Here is a 23,184-nt window from a genome sequence, read left to right as displayed (position 1 = left end):
ATGGCCAATTGTTTATAACCATGGCAAAGCTATTTGCATTGGAACACAACACCTAGGGAAGTCTAAGGAGAATTTGTGGATGTAATTTTTCACCTACCTGTAAAATTTGCAGAGCTGCCATCTGCAGACATACTATCCCTCAGGATACAAAGAAATTGCTGGAGTGTCTTGCAGATAATTCCCAGTTTCTTGGCATTGTGAGAAGCATGTGTCTAGACAAAGACAAGCAGCAGACTCAGCTCCAGCCTTCCTCCAGTCCTGTCTCTGGTCATGAGAAGGAAGAGATCAGCCCCTGCCCCTCCTCTTCCCTTCATGCGGATGTTAAACACCCCAGTGAGGTCTCCCCTCAGTCTCCTCCAGGCTGAACAGTCCACATCACCTCAGCTGCTCCTCAAAGCTTTCTCCTCCAGACCCTTCACCATCCTCGTGGCCTCCTCTGGACACTCCCCAGTAGCTCAAGGCCTTTTTCCTGTTGTGGTCCCATGTAAATAATGATATTCTTGGATAAAGTAAGTCATGACCCAAATCATGGTAAGATGTTCTATGCAAGTTTGAATGGTATCCTAAAATGCCCTGTGAAGTGTCAGAGCAGAATTGCAAATGGGAAGATAGATCCTGTGTATGAACAAAAATATCTTCACAATTTCTAACAGCAGGTGTGATCTGTTGCAAACTCTGTTCTTTTGTTTTTCAGACACTTCACTGGACATGAGTGGGATGGCACCAGATCACAACAATTCTTCCCAGGAAGAATACATCCCACACTATCTCCAAGAGGAAGACCCCTTTGCATCAAAGCTCTCTAGAGAAGCTGACATCATAGCTGGCTTTTATTTGACAGTAATTGGTAATGATTTTATAATTGGTCTTTGAAATATGACTGTGCTGCTGCATCCTTGCACCTCTCAGAAAAGAGGAAGAAACTGCTTTTCATTAGATGCATAATTACACATTTTTTCATACTAGAAAAAAAAAAATCTGGGAGGGAGGAGAGATAATGTGTTAGAAATATGGTGTCAACAGTTAATATCAATAGATAATGCTGCTGCAGGTAGCCAGAAGTGACCAGCAGTAGATGTTTCAGCAAAAAGTGAAGAAATACTCATTGTTTTTAATAACTGATAGGTAGCAACTCTGCAGTTTAATCTGTCCCTGGGCAGAGTAGGGATTCCCTCACTATGCATTGTGGGTTTTATGGCCTATTTTTACAGCCTGAACATCCTCAGATGTGTTCATGTGACCCTTGCTCATCTCCTGGCATCATCTGTCCTCTGTGGCACATCACATTGAGCAATATTTTCTGCCTTGCGCCCTCCCCATCCTTTTGTGTTGGAGTCCTTTACAAAGTTCAAAGCGACCTTGCAAGCAGAATAAATGCAATTATCTATTGGTTAGTGCACACCCATGATATCTGGGTCTGATTTCTCTTGAAAGTATTCACATGCCAAGGAGTTATTATTCAGCAGGAAAATACTGGTCTCTTTCTTCAGGGCCTTATTCTTGATAATTTGCCTTCTTTACATTGTGGAGGAGAGCAGAGTTATGTCTTTCTGTGTCCATATTTGCCTCAACACCTGAGGGAATGGCATGAAGCTGAGTCAGGGCAGCTTTGGGTTGGATATCAGGAAAAGGTTCTTCACCCAAAGTGTGGCTGGCTGGAACAGCTCCCCAGGGCAGTGCTCACAGCACCAAGCCTGACAGAGCTCAAGAAGTGTTTGGGCAAAGCTCTCAGGCACAGAGTGGGATTCTTGGAATTGTCCTCTGCAGGGTCAAAAGCTGGACTTTGGTGATCCATGTGGGTCCTTTTCATCTCAGGATATTCCATATTCTATTCTATTCTATTCTATTCTATTCTATTCTATTCTATTCTATTCTTTATTCCATTCCATTCCATTCCATTCCATTCCATTCCATTCCATTCCATTCCATTCCATTCCATTCTTTATATATTTTAAGTTCCTTTATGCTTCAAGGTCTTAGTTCATGCAGTTTCTCACAGATCAACAGCAATTTTCTCACTAAAACTGATCCGAGGACAGAACAGTTCTACAAAAACCTGGGCTCCAGGTGTCAGATGTCTGAAGGCAAGGCTGAATACAGGGTGTACAGTGATTCCTTGACATTTATTTTAGTTTTGATACATTGTCTTGTTCAACGAGTTGTGCACAAAATATCAAGATCTGTCAGTCAGTCCTACCTTTGTGTTTCTCATTCACTACTTTTCATCCCCCTCTCCTACTCTATATTGCTGCTTTTCCTCTGACTGATCTCAATAATGTAATCTTTTCCATAGTGGAGGTAGCAGAGTTTTTATTATTATTTCCCTTCTATTAATGCTTCTGTTTATTTCTCATTTCTCTTCTACTTACATCTTTATTGAAAAAAGAATTTAAAGCAGCAGAGGTGACAGGTGAAGCTGTGTCTCGGTGTGGTTCTTGGTATTCATACACTGCGTTGTAGGTATCCTCACTTTTCACACATATATTTTTTTTCTGTTGCTCTGCAGACAGAAGTTTTCACTGAACTGTACAAAACAACCTCCACTTTGGGTCTTTTTTACTTGGTTAAATAAACTTAGCTTTAGTCCCAGGAAATATGTCTGATGGGTGAATCTTCCCAATATACACTGTCTTGCCTTGTTATATTCACTGTATTTAGTGTAGATTTATATTTTTCCAAAAATTACCCCTGTCAGATGTAAAACATCTTGAAAAACACAGGCACAATCAAATTAAGGCAAAGAACAATAATCAAGAATTTCCAGTGAAAACCCAAAAGCCAAACCATAAAGGCACAGAGCAATTTTGTGAGCAATGTGAGGAAAGTGAAATTATAATTTTGAAAGGTCTCATAGTAATTTTGATATTGGACTTGTGAACTCATTGTATCCAGTGGCCTGGGTCAGGGTAGCTTTGCTGTACCTGTATGTTTCTGTGCATATAATATCTCACATTTAGCTCTAAATTCACTTAATTTTTGAAGTGTGTGTTTATAAATGCATTCTACTTGGTTAATTGCTTTGCCCGTGTGTGCATAACAAACTTCACTAGTGGCTTTTTTTAGAGTTAATTATGGTTTTCCCATATCCATAAAAGTGCTGTATTTGCATATTCCTTGGATCTATAGAATATGGATATTAGGAGAAAACTTCTTCCCTGAAAGAATGGTTGGGCACAGGAATGGGCTGCCCAGGGAATGGTGAAATCTTTAGCCCTGGAAGTTCAGAAAATGAGTGGAGGTGGCTCTTTGTGGTATGGATTGGTGGGCATGGTGGTGCTCAGTCAAAAGTTGGATGTTGGATCATCTTGGAGATCTTTTCCAACCTAAATGATTTTATGATTCCTTGTCTGTGTTTTTTTATTATGACTTATGATTCAGATTAAACCTGTGACATTTTTCCACTGAACTGCATTCCCTACTCCTTTGCAAGAAACTGTGGCCCCTCCTGAGGATGGCCTGTGGGGACATCCTGCCAGCAGGGACAGGGAAGCAGGAGGTGGGAAGCCAGGATTGTTTTTGTGCATCTTTTTGCACTTGAGCTGTGTAAGGTGAAAATCACTTTAAAATTTCTTTCAAAAAGGAGATGAAGCTGAACAGTGAGTGAACAAGGCTGGATCTTATCAGGAAACCCTGATAAGAGGTTTTAGTGTCAGACTGGGTGTACAGCTGAAGTATGAACTAGAAAAATAATTGTTTTTTGTCTTTGAAGAAAATCAGGAGTCTTGACTAGTCTAATAAATTCTATGTAAGTGCATGATCATTTGTCCTGAGTAGTTCATTTCCATGTGTAGCTTTCTAATTGTTTAGAAAAAATGATCAGATCCAATTCTTTTGTCTTTGTCACTTCCCCCACCAGCTTTCTCATCACTACCTTGATTGATTCACTGTACAGCCAGGCAGGGTGACAAACTACTGAGCAGGGACCCGCTGGTTGTCAGCTCCTCTGAAACCCCTTGGCAAGTCACTATTGATTTACAAACTGTTGTGCACACTTCCTCAGCCTATTATGAAACAGCTTAATTGAAAACAAAATCCTGAACTATCTTTTTGTTATTTTTAAATTCGATTTTCTCTGATGCTTCAGTGCTGCTCTCAGGTTGGAGAAGTGTAAGTTTATTTCTCCACTTGGCTGCTTGTAAACACTTTCCCCTCGCTGCAGGTTGTGTGTCTCAGCCTGGCTCTGTCTCTGCAGGTGTCACTTTTTTAGTTATCACATCCTTGGCTCTTTGTTTGTGTATAAATAATAGTGCCATGGTGCTATGGTCAGTTCTTCTGGAAAAGAGCCTTTTTTTTATATCTGGAAAGTCTTTTGCCCCTGTTTCCAACCTACCAGATTTGGGAGCCTGCTCCAGCAAGGGCTTCAGCTGACTGCTGGGAAAATCATTTCATAGCAGGAGAAATGGGGCATTGGATGCCTCACCTAAGGAGATTATGGAGTTTTGATCACCAAGGAGTTAAAGAAAGATTCAGATTAGCAAATTTCAGATGCAGGCATAGACAAAAGGCAACACAAATGATCAGTGGACCCCTTCCAGCCACAGGATTAGGAGGTCAGTGAGCTGGGGCTCTCTGAAACATTCATATTAATAATGAGCAGTGGTGTCAGAGCAGCTTGGCAACTTCAGAGCTCCTTGGCTGATAGAGATGTCTCTCTAGACTGCCAGTCAGTTGAAAAAGATTAAAAAAAAATGTCAAATGCTTTCAAAAGGTATTTCAAACTGGATGCTGGCACTCTAGTTATCCTAAATACCACTGGAGAGGAAAATGGCACTAAAAGAGAAAAGGATTAAAATATATGAAAAATTCTCACAGCATTGAGATTCATTTACTCAGCTGTGAGGAAGAAAATGACTCCTATGAATACTTCTATCTGCTTATCATTCAGATTAAATTTGCGGAGCCATAAGAGTAGCTTGTTCTTAGAATTTAATTCACCCAGAGTAAATAAAATTTGATGAGAAAACCTAAGATCAGTAATAAGCCTGCTTCTGTTCTTCTGTTTATTTTGTAAAATAATACAGAAAGCAATACTGTAAATATACAAATAATAAAGTTTCCAATGTGTCACTTTTAATACAGAAAAATTCAAAATCAAAATATTTTTCTCCTGAATTTGGTAAACTTTTGGTTCCTTATATTTCTTGATAAATAATTTGGTTTGAACATCTGGGTACCATTTCTCTCCCTGCCACATGGATGTTCCCAGGTTGGGTTTGTTGATTTTGTGGGGACAAGGCACTCTTGCAAGGGGATCATGCCATTGATGGACCAGAGTAAATAACAAAATACCCATTTAAATACTGGTTTATTTATACTGAATTACCAAAATAATTAAATACACATTTAATTACTGAACTACATTTCCTGAGGTCTGGCCTGCCAGAAGACTCGGATGAAAATTGCCTGGTGTTCAAAGGTACAACACTGGGAGAGGGCAGCACTGCTGGGGGTGCTGGGGTTTCTGCAAACAGAGATTGCCCCAGCACAGCCCCGTGTGCAAGGCAGCACAAAGCTCACCCTGATGCCTCAGCAGCAGAGGGAAGTTGGGTTTTCTATGACTTTTTTGGAGTAGAGTGAGGAGTTGGCCTCAGCAGGTAGCCAAGAACTCAAGACAACCCTCAGAGTGGGACAGAAAGGAAACAGGCAGAGAAAAAGTGAGGATGAAGACAGGGTGGGGATGAAGATAGGAAAATCCACTCCTGGTTACTGCAGTGGGCAGACAGGCTCCTTGAGGGGAATAAATTCAGAATCATGGAATCACAGAATGCTTTGGGTGGATGGACCTTAAAGATAATTTTGTTCCAACTCTCATCACGGCGTTCCAACACCCAAAGCTTAAAGTTTAATTACTGATTTAGGTAGTGAGAAAAAAAGATGTCAAACCTAAAATACTTATGGAAAACATCCTTCCTCAGCCTTTAAAGCTAAAATACTTGTGAAAAACACCCTTCCTCACCCTTTACACCTAAAATACTTATAGAAAACATCCTTCCTCCCCCTTTCCTGGGCTGAACCTCTCTCCAACATTTCCCTTTTTGTTGTAGGTCCCTTTTGTGAGGCACAGGCACTCTTTGCTCTTCACTCTTTTCTTCTGCATTTCCCTCTCTGACGTGTCTCTCCTGATCTGGTGTGATGCTCAGTGGGCCATGGTCCCTTTGGGATTTTCTTGTTCCATGAGAGGGATGTTTTGTGCTGTCCTGTGTTTCCACAGCAAAACACTCACTCTGACCTTAAACACTTTCAAATATGAATTAGTGAAGACACATTTTCTTTAAGGGAACTGGAAACCCTGTAATTCTCTGTACTGGTGTGATTAACTTCATGGCAGATGAACCACTTTGCAGTGCTGGTACCTGTGGGTCCTTGGGTCATGATATAGATAAAAATATGCCAGCCAATATGAGAAGTTAAAATCAGGTTTTATTATTTTTATTTCTTATGATATAAATAAAGTTTAATGTAAGATTTAAGATTTAATATCAATATATTAATTTAAATTAAGCTGGAAATCCCTCAACACCTGATTAGGGTATTTAATAAAGTTGAAGTTGGTCAGATTCTGGTTCCTGTGATTACAGAGAGCTGAATTTCATTCTTGTGACTGTATAAACATCTGAGTGAGAGCTGTGTTGGTCAGGGCAGAGGGACTCTGGGGTTTCTGCTGTGAGCATTCAGCCCATGTCTGGCAGGCTCAGCTGCTGAAAGCAGTGCCCTGCTCCAGGGGGAAAGCAGCGTTTGCTGTTTGCTGGGGGAGGGACGTGCTGCAGTCCAGGTCTCTGGGAGCTGCACAATGACAGTCAGGGGATCACATTTCAGCATAAAATGCCCAGCCTTAGGGACCACCGGTTCAGGCTGAAAATATCTGGGAGTTTCACAAGGAAGATGGAGTATTGCTGTTTTTGAGGATGATTCTAATTTCAATGTTATCCTATTTTCCATTATTGCAGGGATCCTTTCAACTCTGGGAAATGGGTATGTTATTTTTATGTCCTCAAAGCGAAAAAAGAAGCTGAGACCTGCTGAGATAATGACTGTTAATTTAGCAGTGTGTGATCTGGGCATTTCAGGTAATTTCATGTTTTTATTTTCCCTTGTTTTTACTACCTCACCATTCTGCCTGGCAGCAGCAAGAGACATTCCTCTGGAAGTCATGGGAGCATCAAATTCCTTTTGCTGCAGATATTTCTGCTCTATTATTTGCATGTAAATAATAGGGGAGGATGGAAAAAAAAACATTCCTGAACAACTTGATGGGAAGAAATTAACAGTACAGAGGAAAAATTAGAGTTGATTTTATCAAAAAGGCAGCACTCCTGTTCACCCCAGCACTGGGCAGGTCTCCAAAGGCAGCTTCCATGTGCACCCTGGCACAGTAACCACAAAATAATTCAGTATTATAGGTGCAGAAAATTATGCTTACCTGCCATAGGGTGAAATAGAATGGATACAAATACCTCAAAAACACATGTTTAGCCAAATAATTGGAAAATGCCAGTGGCCATCAGCCCATCAAAGCTTTAGTTTTCTCTCTAGTGGTTATCCTCCTTTGTCTCTGGATCAGAAAATATAAGCATTTATTTCAATCTGTAGAGTATGAGCCAGCTGGGAGGATTTTTATTTCAACCCCACAGTCTGGATGTCCTGGCACTGGAGGAGGGAGCTTTGGAGAGGTTTATCCAGAGCTGCAGAGATGGTTGTTTTAGGTCTTGACATGAGACTGATCCAGCTGCTCACAGGGAAAGGGCTGGATACCCTTTAGATAAGGATATTTTGGGTGGCAGATAATCCAATGGGTATCAGGACCCATCTGGCCATGGGATCTCCCCAGTGCCATATAAATGGAATTATATTCCCATGCTTGCAGGGTCATCTGTCCCCTGTGTGTTGTATAAACTGGGGCTTCTTCCCTCAGCACTATTTTCCTACCCTTGTCTCTGCCAGATGCTTCTGGCCTCACCTAAACTCCAAAAATATCACTGAACAATATAAAATGATGGCTTCCCGCCTCCCCAGAGTGATGCTTTTTTGAGCTCTCACAGCACAAGACCAAAGACCTACTCATCCCTGCAGATTCCAGTGGTTTTGTTCAGTAAACATGGGTTTCTGAAGGAAATATGAATTCAGCAGAAGAAAGATGTTGGTATAAATATCACTGCTACCACACAGAGAAATCCCAATGATTTCCTTGGCATTTCTGTCATGGACACACTGCTTCCATCTCCCAACACTTAGAAGTTCAGGAAAAATGCCCGACTGGCTTCTTCCTCCCCTGTGATATTCCCATTCTCTTTGTGTTTTAAGAATCTGTATTATAAGGCTCATATTAGTCTCTCCAATGGGAAGGAGTGTTTCAGGAGAATTCCCCCAGCTTTATATTTTGAATTTTGCCCAGAGAAGCTGTGTCTGCCTCATCCCTGCAAGTGTCCAAGGCCAGGTTGGATGGGGCTTGGAGCAACCTGGGAAGGTGTCCCTGCCCATGGGGTGGAATGAAATGGTCTTTACGACCTCTTCCAACCCCAAATATCCTGTGATTCTATGATTGGATGAATTTTAACAGTTTTAACATAAAAACTGTGTCCCAACCACACAAAATACAGCTTGTTTGGGACCCTTCTTAGTGTGAGGGCTGGGAATATCCCTGTTATGGACTACTACCAGAGCACCACTTGGTCACCTTGTTTTCTTCCATGGGGATCTCAATCTATCTGGGATTGAAATTTTGGAATTAAAAAGAGTGATTCCCAGAGCCATGCTTAGTTTTCTTCATTGTCTATTTTTTTATTTTAATTAATAGAAGGTGATAACTTGAGAAATGTGATGGGTTCTGTCTGCTGGACAAACTGAAGATAGAATTTTTTTTTCACAAAATCTTAATAATTAACTCACTTTTCTTAACAACTTTTTGAAGAGTTCTGCTTCCTGTAGATTTCCACAGGGTGGCACCAGCCCCTTGTTCAAAGCTGCATCAGACTGATTTTGCACTGACATCGTGCTTGGTGCTGCTCCCAGTCCTACTGCTGAAGAAAAATTTGATTTTGTGCAAAGAATGTGTCGGCCTTTAAAGCTGTCAGTCACTTATATGCCTTAAATTGCTGACTTGATTGTTAGCACATAACCTAGACCTTGCCATATTTAATGTTTTTCTTGAAACCTTAATCACTGAGGTCAGCTTTTGCTTGAAAAATCAAAAATGGATTTATTCTGCTCGGAGAAAATCACATCAGTATTGACCTGAGCACATCCTGCAGGTCCAGTCATAACTTTCCTCACAGGCTTAGGATAATCCAAAAATATCTTTTTTAAAAATGCGTCTAATTTTGAAGTGTTTTCAATCCTGATGCTTTTGGTATGGAAGATAATGGTAATTTTCTGCAAGATTCAGTTTTGGAAGAAACGCTTTAATTTTCTGTTAAGAATGAAAAGAGAACACATGGTTTTACATCAGTTCAATGTGAAATGGAATGTTTTTAGATAAAATAATTTCCTACAGATCAACAAAATAGAGGGGTTTTTGTCTTGGTTTCTATGAATGAGTTACCTTGTAGAAAATACAGTTTGCAAGATAATTTTTGCCTTCTTCATAAACCAATTCCCTGAGCTTCTATGACATTACAGACACTGGTTCAGCCAGGGGAACCAGCCCAGAAAAGCTGAGATTTTCAAACCCTTGAGGTGCTCTGGCTGTTCTGTGCAGGAAGGAATACAGTCACTGAATGTGGAGTTCAATATTTAATCTTGTTTGAATGTTGCAGTTGGAATGTTCAGGCCTGGGAGAATTTAAGATCAGGCTGGTAAGTAAAACTGAAGTGTTTGGAAAACAGATGTCCCTAGATTATAAATTTTTGAGTTTTCTGTTCCATTAAACTTGATTTATTTTCTTTGCCTAAATTAAGACCAAGAAGAAGGTAATAATTAGGAGAAAGAAGATATTTCTAACTAGATAATTAAAATTTTCAAACTTTCTCTTTGTCACAATATTTAAAAAGAATATGAAATATGTAAACCTGCTTTAAGGTGAGAATGGAATATCGTTTGACCAAACCTCACTTCCTCCATAATGCAGCACTCACTTGTACCTGTGGAGGAATGAGCTAAAGTGCCTCTAAGAGAAAGCCTCAAAAATAGTTACTCATTTCCCATCTCTTTGGGGAATCTTAGGATGTTTTGATATCTGTGTGCAGTGGCTTGCTAGGAGGCACCAAAGTGTGGTGTGGAGAGGAGCTGAAACCACTTCTGCAGCTCAAGTCCATGTATTTCTTTCCACCTAACACTTTACCTGACTGTGCATCCTTCTGCTGGGCCTTGAGAGGCTTGAAAAAGTCCTTTTCGAAGGCAAATTTCTTTACCTTGTGCTCAAAGATGCCCAGTTGGCTACAGGGATGTAGATTAAGTAGATCTGTGCTTATTTCAAGCTCTGACTCACCAGCACCAATCCTGTTTAGGTATCGGCCTGTGGACTTACCACATACTCTGAGGGTTTCATAGTGAGAAGAGCCTGGCCATGACTGGTTCCAGAGAGTTGGTTTACCTCTGGTTTCTGTGGTTTATACTAAAGCACCTCTTTCCAGCCCTTCTGCAGGCTTGGCTCATCCCACCTCATCACTGCTGCCATGGGATCCAGCTGCAGCTCAGTCCTGTGCATGGAGTGCTCACGAGCCATGGCATCACAGAGTGCTTTGGGTTGGAAGGAACCTTAAAGATCACCTTGTTCCAACCCCTGCCATGGGCAGTGATGTCTTCCAGTGTGCCAGGTTGCTCCAAGCCTCATTCCACCTGGCCTTGAACACATCCAGAGGTGGAACATCCACAGCCTCTCTGGGCAACCCACGACAGTGACTCACCACCTCACAGTAAAGATTTTCTTCCTAATATCCCATCTAAATTTACCCCCCAGCTTAAAGTCATCCCATACTCTGCCTGAAGCCCTTTCTCCATGTTGCAGAGCACTTTTGCAGGTATTAGTTTAGCAAGGGAGAGAGTTTGCCTTTCTGATAAAAGGAGATTTGCTCAGAGATGGGTTTTACCAGTGGGCTGACATTCTCTCCACCTTTTGAAGTTGTAGGCAAACCCTTCAGCATCATCTCCTTCTTTTCCCACCGCTGGATGTTTGGGTGGATGGGCTGCTGCTGGTATGGCTGGGCTGGTTTCTTCTTTGGCTGTGGGAGCCTCATCACCATGACAGCTGTCAGCCTGGACAGGTACCTGAAAATCTGCCACTTGTCCTATGGTAAGACAAATATGTATCTATATATAGATAACTGTATTATCTATGACTGTGGAAAAGCTGTATTAATGCTATAGTTTATTACACTGAAATAATAATTAAACTCTTCAGAATAATTTTCTTAAATATAGAGGGGAGTATACAGAGGAGAGAAACATGTTTGCATGATCCAAGAAATCCCAGTCAAATACATTTTGCTGAACATAACACCCCTCATAGCTGGCCAACACCATGAATTTTTATAACCCTTCATAGATAAATCACTTTATGTCTGTCAAGGCCTATTAATATTAACAGATGCAAGTAATGCACATATTGCAGGGTCTCATGGACCAAAACATAAAAATATTCCATATTAGATGCCCAAAGTCCTCTGTGGTGTGTAGCAAGCTATTTAAAACACCTAAGAGATTTGGAAGGGCAATAAGTCATAATGTGAAACAGGCTCTCAAATATGGAAATGGAAACTGAGAGGATGAAATGAATTTAGCACTGTAAGATGTTACCACCATATCCATCAATATCTTGTACCTCTGGAATATGATGTACTATATGCTTAATTCTTTCCAGAAAAATGATATTGTCACAGTTTAGAAAAGATGTTCTTCTTGCATTGTAAGGGACTAATATATTCCAATACAGGGAATGCTCAAGGTGACTTTACAAGTAATAAACACCCTGCCCATGTGACTTGAGGGACACAACAGATTTCTTTATGATGACATGAAGTATCAGTCATGCCAGGCTGTAAGGAAGGTTTGCAGCTAGGAAGTGTAAGCCAGTCTGTGCAAGCAGATAAAAGCTGTGATACTGTGCTAAAAGGTGCTATCACAGACTCTGGTGTGTCCATACTTTTACCCTAAATGGGAGTACAGGGGACATCTCCTTAGCTGAGTTTTAGATACACCAATAATGTTAAGCAGGATTTCAGTTCTTTCTATTGAAGTCTTATCAAAATAATTCAGCAGCAACTCAAATCACAGACAATTTTTCCTAGACTTGGTGAGCTGAAGTGAATATTTCATGGCTGGCTGCATTCATGCCACCAGCTGTGGTGTTTAACATAACATCTTAGTTCATGAGAGAGAAAACTCTTCAAAACCTTTATTCTCAAGGGCTCTGATCAGGTGGTCCATACAGAATGATGGAGAGCAATAAATAAACATTTTTATCATGCTCAGTATAGATGGTTAAAAAATGTTTCTCTTTATTAGTTATGCTATTGTTGCTTTGTTTTTCCACCCCTGAACACAACAAAGCACCTTTCTGTCTCTCAGCCATCATACGTGAATACATCATTTGTCAGGCAATGTTCATTTTCCTTCCAGTGATCTCAACATGTAAAACAAGATGGAAATGAACACATTCTAATTAGAGGTGTTTCTTTGCTTTGGTTTTATTTTAAATCACTCCAAAAGCCTGAAGAATCTTCTTAATGTTAGTGTGAAATGAGTGAATAATCCCCTGTGATTCAGAGAGTACAAACGAGTTGGGGGTTCTAAGATGGAAGGAGATGTTATTACACCATATTGCAAGTTCCTGCAAAAATGAAATATTTAAATTTGTTAGTCCTATCTGAGTCCTACATGTTGGCTATGTAGATGATGATAAAAACCCTGCAAACTGAAACTTTTAATGGATGAATTAGAGCTGTATGCAAGATGAGCAGAGGGACAATGTTCTGATCTCCAGGAGTTCTATTTGCATTTAATTTTAAAAAAAAAGGCAAGGATACATGAAAACATGTATTACAGATACTTCTGAAAGAATACACATGGTGATTTTTTTGTACTGGAAAAGGGAAAAAGTAAAATTCAATCTTAGATATCTTATTTCCACTGTAAAGCCTTGTTTTTTGTCAAGTCACTTGAATTTGGGCTTTAGTCAGCTAACTTAGGAAAGAAAGAATAGGAAAAAACCTTAATTACATTAAAGAATTGAAATTGCTGGACAAGATTCCCATGACTGTTGCTGAGCTGGTTGTTTGGACTTCTTTAGTTTGGACTCTTCTAAGTTGCAATTCCTCAAAAATTAAAGCAAAGGTCTGAAAGAAGGACAGGTGGAGCCTTCGTTGTGAATGTTCCTTTGTCTTCATGAGGCACAACGTGAGCTCAGGGTCACTGTGGACACCTGGAGAGAGCCAAGGTGAACACGACAGAGTTGCTGTCCAACAGTCAAAAATCCTCATATTTCACAGAACCACAGAATGGTTTGGGTTGGAAGGGACTTCAAAGACCATCCAGTTCCAGAGGCCCCACAGGGACAGCTTCCACTAGACCAGATAGACCCAGGCTGGCCGTGAGCCCTTCCACGTGACACAACACATCTGGACATGAACTTGTAACTCTTGAATTTTCCTCCAGGTACCTGGCTTAAGAGACATCATGCATTTATCTGCCTGGCAATAATTTGGGCCTATGCCACGTTCTGGGCTACAGTGCCTTTTGCTGGGGTGGGGAGCTACGCCCCCGAGCCCTTTGGGACCTCCTGCACTCTGGACTGGTGGCTGGCACAGGCGTCAGTGGCTGGACAGGTTTTTGTTCTGAGCATCCTTTTCTTCTGCCTCCTGTTCCCAACCGCGGTGATTGTGTTTTCCTACGTCAAAATAATTTTAAAAGTCAAATCATCGACCAAAGAAGTCGCTCACTATGATACCAGGATTCAGAACAGCCACATACTTGAAATGAAGCTGACCAAGGTAGGTAGGAACGTTTTCCTCAGTTTGCTGGGTTGGGTCATAGAAGCAGATTTGGAGACAATAGCACGATTCTCTGAAGGTGGTTTTTGCAGCTTTCTCCTCTGTTACTGTCAAGATGAGAAAAAAATAGGACTGGAAACATAATTCAGTGATTAGGGCACTTGTGTCCCTGAGATCATGATTCACTCTGAAGGTCTGCCAAAGCTTTCCCCTATGACAAGTCCCTGTGGCCCTGCTCCCCACCATAAAACACCCTTTGCTTGCAAACAGTTGTAAATGGTAATTTAAGGTATTTGATCTGCATAGGAATTATAACAGAAAGCAGAAAGCAGATTATTGTAGCAGGGAAATAAAACTTTCATACAGTTTATATTCCTCTGTTAATTAAGATATAAACAAAAATTAGTCCTGTGACACTTGTTTTTACGCAAATAATTTATCAGTTAGGCTCAGCCATGGACTTCTGATAAAAAAGCACTGAATTGCTAAAAATTAATTTTCCATCTCAGACCATATCCTGTTTTCCCTTTCTGATTGAATCTATTTTCTGTTTGGCAGTGGTGACAGCCATGATCCTTGATACTGGCTATTGTGCCAGGAAATCTTTCAAAATAAAGGCTTATATTGAACAAAATCAGATTCCTTAGCTGTAAAAGATTCACCAACCTCTGTAAGACATGCCAAGAGTGAGAAAAACAGCAACTTTTGCTTGGCTGATCAAATTTTATTACAATTTTTCTGAGTTGAACTGAGAGTTATATAACATGCAGCAATAAGGGGCATTAAGTCTAAACATATCTGAAAAATCTCAGCTACGTACCCGCACAGCCAGTGCTGCCGTACAGCTGGTGCAACTTCACTTGCCTTTCAAAAGGATGTTTCAAGTTGTTACCTTTCTTTTGGTGGTTATTCAGGAAATTTCCTTTGAAGAGCAATGGAAACTTTTGATTTGAGGTTGCAGGTTTGGAGGGTTTTTTTTGCATATTGGAAGGATCATGTAAAAATTTAATGCTATCTGAGTTGCAACAAAAGTAATTTTCCTACCTGTCTTGGATCTGTGCTGGAGAACATAATGTTGGGGTAAATATAAATATGGAAAATTAGTCTCCCTTATAACCTATTCGAATCCACAGCACAATTTGAGATCCTTGGCTTACCTGCACTGTTCCTTCAGTGACAGACAAGAAGAACAGGCTACAGGAAAAGTTATGCAATGTCCAAACCCCTTGTGCTATCTGGTGAATTTTTTTTTTTTTTTTTTTTTTTGGTATTCTAATCCTGCTAATTGCCTTATTCCAAATGAGTGCAGTTGTGCTGCTACCAGTGTGGGTGCAGCAATAATCTGTCAATGGCAGGAGTATAAAGGCAGATGTTTTTCAGGATGTATGATGGCATGGCATCATTTGAAGTGATATCAGGCTGTGACCGAGTGCAGACAGGCTGGTTCAGGTAACGTATACAAATCATGGCCTCAAACAGTTTTTCTTTGGTATTTATACCATTTATATTTATAAACTTTCTTATGGTTACATTTTGTCATATTATAAGGAGGTCACTTACTAATTTACCAGGAACTCATTTATCAGAACTAAAATATTTAGCATAAATTTGCTTTTTAAAGTATTTATATGTTCTAATGAAGGGCAAATCCATTATTTGGGTTAGGAGAAATAAATCTAGATATTTTACTAGCATTCTCACTCTCAGTTAAATTCCCAATTTTCAAAAGAACTTTTTTCAAGAACCTTTGTGTTTTGCTATTATGAGTTTATTATCCTAAAAAGGAGATTCTGTGTTTTGAAAGGAATCCCCTCCTTAAATAATTTGAATTGAATATCAAGCTATTATTATTTTCTGAAATCTTATTTAGTTCCTCATATTTAGTCAGACTTTACTGTATTTTTAAAGGTCTGATAGCAATCTCATTAACTGCTCTGTGTCAGGCAAAAGAAACACAGGCACGAGCTAAAGAGGTAGATTTTGTTGATATTGTAAATTTATATGGAAAAGCGAGTTGCCGTTTTTCTTTTCCATTCAGTGCAATGTAATTCCCTTGCACTCTGCCTAGCTCTGGCAGTGTCCGAGTGCTCTGGACAAACGCCGCTGTCTCTTTTCTGCTCTCACAAGGTGGCAATGTTGATCTGCGCAGGGTTCCTCATTGCCTGGATCCCTTACGCCGTGGTCTCGGTCTGGTCAGCCTTCGGACGGCCGGACTCGGTCCCCATCCAGTTCTCGGTGATCCCAACGCTGCTGGCAAAGTCAGCAGCCATGTACAACCCCATCATCTACCAGGTCATTGAGTGCAGGTTTCCCTGCTGCCGGCCGGGAGGGCTGAAGGCCAAGAGCTCTTCGAAGAAATCAAGGTAAATTCTTCTTTGGGAAGTAGGATACCTTTAAGAACATTGTGTTCCAAAAAGTACCAAACTAAGACCAAGAATCAGAGCACATTGAATCTTATTTCTTGGGTTTGCCTGTGACAATTTTGATTTGGGATTTTTCGTGCCATGAGAATTTGTAAAGTGACTGTAGATGTGTATGGAGAAGAAAGAAGACAGTCCTTACTTTTAGATCCAGCTGCAAATCCAGTGATACAGTTTGGAAAAAAAGTCCTATTGTTTTTAATGGATTTTGGATCAATCCTGTCTTCCTAATTATTTTCTTTCACATCATCATATGAGTTTCCTCCAGAAGGTGTTGATGACCTCTATTGTCAGTGAAGCAAATGAAAGAGAATTGTGTTAATTCCTTCCATAATAACCTGTTAATACTATGCATTTCAGCCACAGAATCAACAGGGAGAGTCAGTAGTTCCTCAACCACCCTGCAGGTACCATTCATACCAAGAAAACCCACCTCAAACCAGACAAATCAAAGTGTAATTGTCTCTTAAGGAAGTCTCCTTGTTTTTTTACTTACAACCCTCAGGCAAAATTTGTGCTGCACACCTGTGGAATTCCTGAAAACACTAATTATGCACTTGGAGGAAAAGTATAGTTCTGTATTATGCCAGACAAGTGCCTTACTTTTGTGGTTGAGCAACGGGATAATGATGGATGTTAATCTGGCAGTGTAGACTATCACAAACACCATAGCACATACAAGTGACTGTGAAACAATAGTGTTGCAGTCATGCTGGCATGGTAGCGTGGAGGAAGGTTTTAGAAAGGCCTTGGGAATGGTAAACTGAGGAAAAGGATACATTCATGTATGCCCCATTGTTTTAGAAAGGCTTTGGGAATGAGAAACTGAGGGAAAAGATACATTTATGTATGCTCCACTGTTTCGGGAAAGTCCCGCTTCAGCATTCCTCTGTAGACCCCCTTCTCCCCACCCCTGAGCAGTTCCCATTGGACCTGGCCCCTGGGGTGGTTCTGATGTGCCTTAGCTGAACACTGTCTCTATTGTTTAAGACCTTATCTCTTAATTTTGCTGTATAAAACTGTATCTGGGCAATAGCCCAGGGCCTTTGGTCACTGCAATGCTTCAGGCAATACAATCTCTCTGGACAAGCATACCATTGGTCTCTCTTGGTCTCTTTATCTCGAACCCTTGCGGCGACTGAGGCAGCGCCGCAACTCGGACCGTGCTAACCCACACGCTGCCTGGTAAGCCCAGGGCAGCGGGACCGCGGAAAACCCCGGCCCCGAGAGGGGACAGCTAGCCGGAGGGTCCCGGGGGGCCGGGGAGGGACGGGGGACAGCGGCAAGGAACCCCCGAGCGCAAAGTGGCGGTCGAAAGAGAAGCAACAAGTGGCGCACCAACGTTGGGCTTTGCACTGGTTTGAGCAAGCCTGCCGCAGCCGTCGTGGACAGTGCACTGGCTAGGAGCTTTTCCAGACACTTTGCAGTGTCACCGCGAGCTGCAGAGCGGAGAGCGGTGTGAATAAATCGCTACGCAGGCTGTCGGCTCCGCGGGGAGAAGCTCTGGGATCACGCTGGTGGTGTGAGGCATTTGCCTCTCCACACAGCCCAGCGGGACTGTTGCCGTGGAGACAGACGCCGATTTCTGTCCGGCGAGGTCGCCACGGGTCGGACGGCACCTCTCCACACCCGGGAGACCGCCCGGGGTTCGGGAACCGTTGCTGCAGCGGTGTCTAAAGGACGGCGGTGGGTGAGTCTCGGTACTGGGGGGCAGGGGCCCGGCCAGGAGACATCGGCTCCTGTGTGCCCATGGGGGGACACGCCAGCGCGCAGGCGTGACGGGAGTCTCCGTCGTAGCTTTAGAACTTTGGGTTTGCTGCAGTAATTGGTTGAGATTTGCTGTGAAGCCAGCCATGGGTGTTAGGCTGACTACACAGCAGAAAGAGATTTATAAACAAGTTCAGGAGCCCCTGCTGAGTGCAGGTGTCAAATTTCCTAAGAGCCTTGTAAAAGAGTTTGTCAGATGGTTATCAGTAAGTTTTCCAGAGATAACAGAGCAAGTAGTGAGAGAAAGACGATTTTGGAAGCGTGTTGGTGCAGTGCTGAGTGAAAGGACAAAGGCAGGAGATCCTTCAGTGAAAGAAGGTTTTATGAGAATGTTTTTGGTCGTTTACGATGTTGTGAAAGAGAGTGCAGACACTCAGGGCGCCCAGGGAGCAGAAAAGCGCCCTGTCGCGTCCCCGGTGCCCCCCCGCACCCCCTGCGGTGACAAAACTAACTGTGCAGATGTAGATTTAGTTTCTAACCCTTCTCCTCCTCCTGCTTTTGCTCCCACAGCTGAAAATCCATGCTTTGCACCCCCCATCTCCCCCGTGCAGCCCCCACAAGATGGAGGTGGCCACGCGGTTTTCCCTTCTCTATCCCCGCATTCCCTGCTCCCTGTGCCAGCCCAGAACATGCCCCCAGCCCTCGCATTCCCCCCTCCGCCTGTCCCTGACCCCAACCCCTCCTCCCTTGCGGCGGTTCAGCCCACATTCCAGCCCCCGGTCCAGCCCTCAGCTCCTCCTCTCGCAGTTGCATCGCTACCCCCTGTCCCTGTCCCAGCCCCGCTCCACGCAGCCCCGCCGGCTGCGGCCACTCCCTCACAAGCCGGCCCTCCTCCTCCTCCCTCTCCCTCTCCCGGTTTCCCTGGCAACAGCAGCGCCCAGGCTGTCAGCCGGGAAGTGCTCAGAGAGACCGAGCCTGCGTTCTTAGCCCCTGTGATTTATAATGCCAGGGGACAGAACGCCAAATGGGAGCCCCTTTCGTATGATAGTATTAGGGAACTTTGCAAAACGAAGCGTGAGTTTGGGGAAAGAAGTGAATTTTTTAAGAGCATTTTGAAAGCTACGCTATGCTCCAAGACATTTGTCCCCGCTGATTTGAAACGTCTTTTCAGTTGCTTGCTCCCTCAGTCAGAGTTTAGATTGTGGGAAAGAACGTGGAAAAGACTTGCAGCAGATCTCCTCCCAGAGATTCTGCAAAGTCCAAGCCTTTCCACAGATATAGAGGATGAGGAAATCACTTTAGAACATCTAGTGGGTGAAGGTGATTGGAGCCAAGCTGAAAAGCAAGCAGCAGGCATTCCCAGAGCAGTGTTGGACCTGTCCAGGGATGCAGCAGAACGTGCATTTTTTAATATGCCTTCTAAAGACCCTATTGTCTCATATACCACTTTAAAGCAGTCTGTTTCAGAACCATTCATGGATTTTGTGGATCGAGTGCGAGCCTCTGTGGAAAAAAGGGTGCAAAATCCAGAGCTCCAAGACCAACTTATATTAGAACTGGTCACCACAAATGCAAATGAAGTCTGTCAGCGAATCATCCTATCCCTTCCATCATCGCCTCCCCCCACACTCGATCAGCTCATCAAGGAGTGCACCAGGAAAGCTATGCTGATGACAGAGGACTCAGTGATAAAACCTCGGGAAAGGGTGGTTGCTTCAGCAGCAGCAACCCCCAGGACTCCTGGGTTCAAAGGGCCTCCTCGACAAGGGGGGAAGGCGGGAGGGGGGAGAATCATTTTCCTTTATACTGGCAGAGCAAAATGTATCTTTTTCAGAGTTAGTTCACTTTGTTGTATGATTTTATCTCTCTTTCAGACTAGCAGAATGTCAATTTCCACATTCCTGCTCATCGTTTGGTTCCAGGGAATGGTCATCTACCCTTCCACGGTGGATGCATGGATTGTTCCACAGCCCAAGAAAAATGTGTGGGTCACGCTAGCCCAAGCTTTGCAACAGGATCATATGTGTTTGTCCACTGCCTCAGCAGAAAATCCGATGTCCACATGTTTAATAGGGGTTCCAAGTAAGGGGGATGAGTTTCCAATTGATCTGGTCCGTTTGCAAAAGCAGGTGAACGAAAATAAAATACCTAAAGGTGCAGGACAAGTTGAAGCACAAGTGCGAAATCCCCTCATTTTGTGGCAAGGGTGGGTTTCACATTTGCCCACTGCTGAGGGGGAGCCCCAGGAATTAGAACTCCTAGGCTCTGCAAAAGCTGAATTTTGCATTCAATTTGATTTTTCCCCAACCAAAGAAGTAAAATTATATGAGCATGTCAAACAGTACAAGGTAGAATTCAGAGCAGGTCAATGGTGCACAGCTGTCTACAAGCTGAAATTTGCATCCACCACTGATTTCCGTCCACGCAAGCTGGACAAGGGAATGTTTCTTATCTGTGGGGACAGAGCGTACCCAGGAATCCCATCTCGTCTTATTGGAGGTCCATGTACTTTTGGGCATCTGACCCTTGCTTCCCCCAACATGACCCAAATTCCAATTGGGCAAGCAAAAAGTGGGAAAAAAATTACTAAGCGGAGTGCAAGCCAATTTGATGAACATTGTGATGCAGAAATTTATCATTGGGCAAAATCCAAAAGAGTTGCTGTCTCTGTGTTTTTACCATGGGTTGCAGCAGCCAAAGCATTGAGTGAATTAGGCAATCTAGAATGCTGGGTGACCAAGCAGGCAAATTTAACATCAGCAGCCCTGAGTGACCTCCTAGAAGACGAGGAAATAACCAGAAAGGCTACCCTCCAAAATAGGGCAGCTATTGATTTCCTGCTGTTGGCACATGGTCATGGATGTAAAGAATTTGATGGGTTGTGTTGTTTTGATCTGTCATCTAAAGGACAGAGTGTCCACTCGTCCATTCAGGAAATGAGAAGCCTCATTGGGAATGTGAAGCAAGAAAATGAGGATTGGTTTAAAAATCTGTTCAAAGACTGGGACCTTTCTGGGTGGGCAGTGTCTCTTTTAAAAGACATCTTTTACTTTCTAGTTGCATTGTTTTTAGTTCTGTTAGCATTTGGGATTCTGAAGCGGATCGTCTCCAAGGTCATCACCTCGAAGCCGAAGGCTTCCGCGCCGGTTTTCATCGCTGCTGCCGCCACGGAAAGCGATTGGTGGGAAGACGACAAGCAGAAAGACACTGCAGTTTAAGAGCCACAGTTTACCTTCTCCCAAGGCATCGTTCATCTTAGTAATTGAAAAGCGGGGAATTGTTGCAGTCATGCTGGCATGGTAGCGTGGAGGAAGGTTTTAGAAAGGCCTTGGGAATGGTAAACTGAGGAAAAGGATACATTCATGTATGCCCCATTGTTTTAGAAAGGCTTTGGGAATGAGAAACTGAGGGAAAAGATACATTTATGTATGCTCCACTGTTTCGGGAAAGTCCCGCTTCAGCATTCCTCTGTAGACCCCCTTCTCCCCACCCCTGAGCAGTTCCCATTGGACCTGGCCCCTGGGGTGGTTCTGATGTGCCTTAGCTGAACACTGTCTCTATTGTTTAAGACCTTATCTCTTAATTTTGCTGTATAAAACTGTATCTGGGCAATAGCCCAGGGCCTTTGGTCACTGCAATGCTTCAGGCAATACAATCTCTCTGGACAAGCATACCATTGGTCTCTCTTGGTCTCTTTATCTCGAACCCTTGCGGCGACTGAGGCAGCGCCGCAACTCGGACCGTGCTAACCCACACGCTGCCTGGTAAGCCCAGGGCAGCGGGACCGCGGAAAACCCCGGCCCCGAGAGGGGACAGCTAGCCGGAGGGTCCCGGGGGGCCGGGGAGGGACGGGGGACAGCGGCAAGGAACCCCCGAGCGCAAAGTGGCGGTCGAAAGAGAAGCAACACAATAGAATTCCAGTAATTTGCTCCAAAGGCCTAAAACATATGTGCCTTGATAGAAGCATGAACAACCGTTTTATCATTCATATTATTCCCCTACCAATTCCAGCATTTTTGGTGTGTTGCTCAGTGAGTCAGTCTTGAGCTTCTGCAGATTCTTGTAGCAGATCTTTCCATAATCTTGCACTGAGATTTATTTAATCTGCAGAACATACAGGGTTTATATATGTTGTAAAAGTCTGAGGTGTTGAATTTATAGTTTGCAAAAATACCTTCTGCAGTTTTAGTCAAATGGGACACAGATTCAAAGTAGCTTTCAGTGGATTTTTGGTGGCTGGATTTGTGTTTAAAATCTGAAGGAAGTCTCACCCAGTCCTGCAAGCTGAATGCAAGCTGGCTTCTCTAGGCTTGTGCAGTGAACAAAATGGTCTGGAGAATCACTTCCCACAAGTAGGAACCTAATATCATCTTGGTGTGAGCACAGTGACCATTGTACCCTCTTCTGCCCACAGGACATACACAATTTCTGCACACAGGGACTCCACAGCCATGAACGAAACCCAGCTGGAAGCATGAGGGCTCATCTCACCTGCAGCAAATGAGAACCTGCTGGCAAACAACCCCACTGGCTCAAGTTCCTCTTTCTGTAAATGAATTAAAACATGGTGACAGGTTTATTTTACTCCCTATTCCTCTGTACAATGTACAGTTCTTTCAATCCTGACCAAAATAATGCACTAGAGTTGGGTAAATATTCTAAGTACTCAGAGGAAGAAGAAAGAGAGAAAATTTGTTTTTATTCAAATTTTTCCTTCACTTGAGATGCTTTAAAATGCCCTGTTTTGTTCTTCTTAGCACTAACTGAAATGATAATTGGAGCAGTATTTTCCCTCAGGGGAAGGAAAGTATACATAAAGGCCAGTTTTAGTTTACCAAAGCTAATCTCCCTAAATTCCTGCTGCAGTCACTGGAGACCTGGAACACGAGAGAAAGGATTCCTTAGACAAAAAATCAGAGTCAGAGCTTCACTTCTCAGGACTCTGAATTGCACAGTGGGGAAACATTAGCTGACTGGATTTCTCTGGTGAGCATCTTCCCAAATCATGAAGCTACAAGCTGTGTTAAACCCACTTTGACTTCAGTCCTTCAATATTCAGAAATATTTTGACTTAAGTCATGGCAAAGTCAGAGGTGCCACATTCATACACAGGATCACTGTACAAGATGCAGAAT

The 23,184-nt window shown here is 42.8% G+C and overlaps 1 protein-coding gene across 1 annotated transcript; it reads left to right on the top strand.

Moving 5' to 3' along the window:
* The first annotated feature begins 536 nt into the window (after positions 1–536).
* OPN5 (opsin 5) lies at positions 537–22,598 on the top strand. Its single transcript, XM_021529797.2, is given in 7 exon segments — positions 537–679; positions 681–847; positions 6,948–7,067; positions 11,057–11,227; positions 13,588–13,922; positions 16,050–16,285; positions 22,464–22,598. Coding segments are annotated over 7 exon segments (1,236 nt in total). The 3' UTR covers positions 22,528–22,598.
* The last annotated feature ends 586 nt before the right edge of the window (positions 22,599–23,184 follow it).

The sequence above is a fragment of the Lonchura striata genome, chromosome 3, assembly GCF_046129695.1.
Source record: "Lonchura striata isolate bLonStr1 chromosome 3, bLonStr1.mat, whole genome shotgun sequence".
Taxonomy (NCBI): domain Eukaryota; kingdom Metazoa; phylum Chordata; class Aves; order Passeriformes; family Estrildidae; genus Lonchura; species Lonchura striata.
Note: the sequence above shows the minus strand (reverse complement) of the source record. Positions and strands in the feature narration are given on the sequence as shown.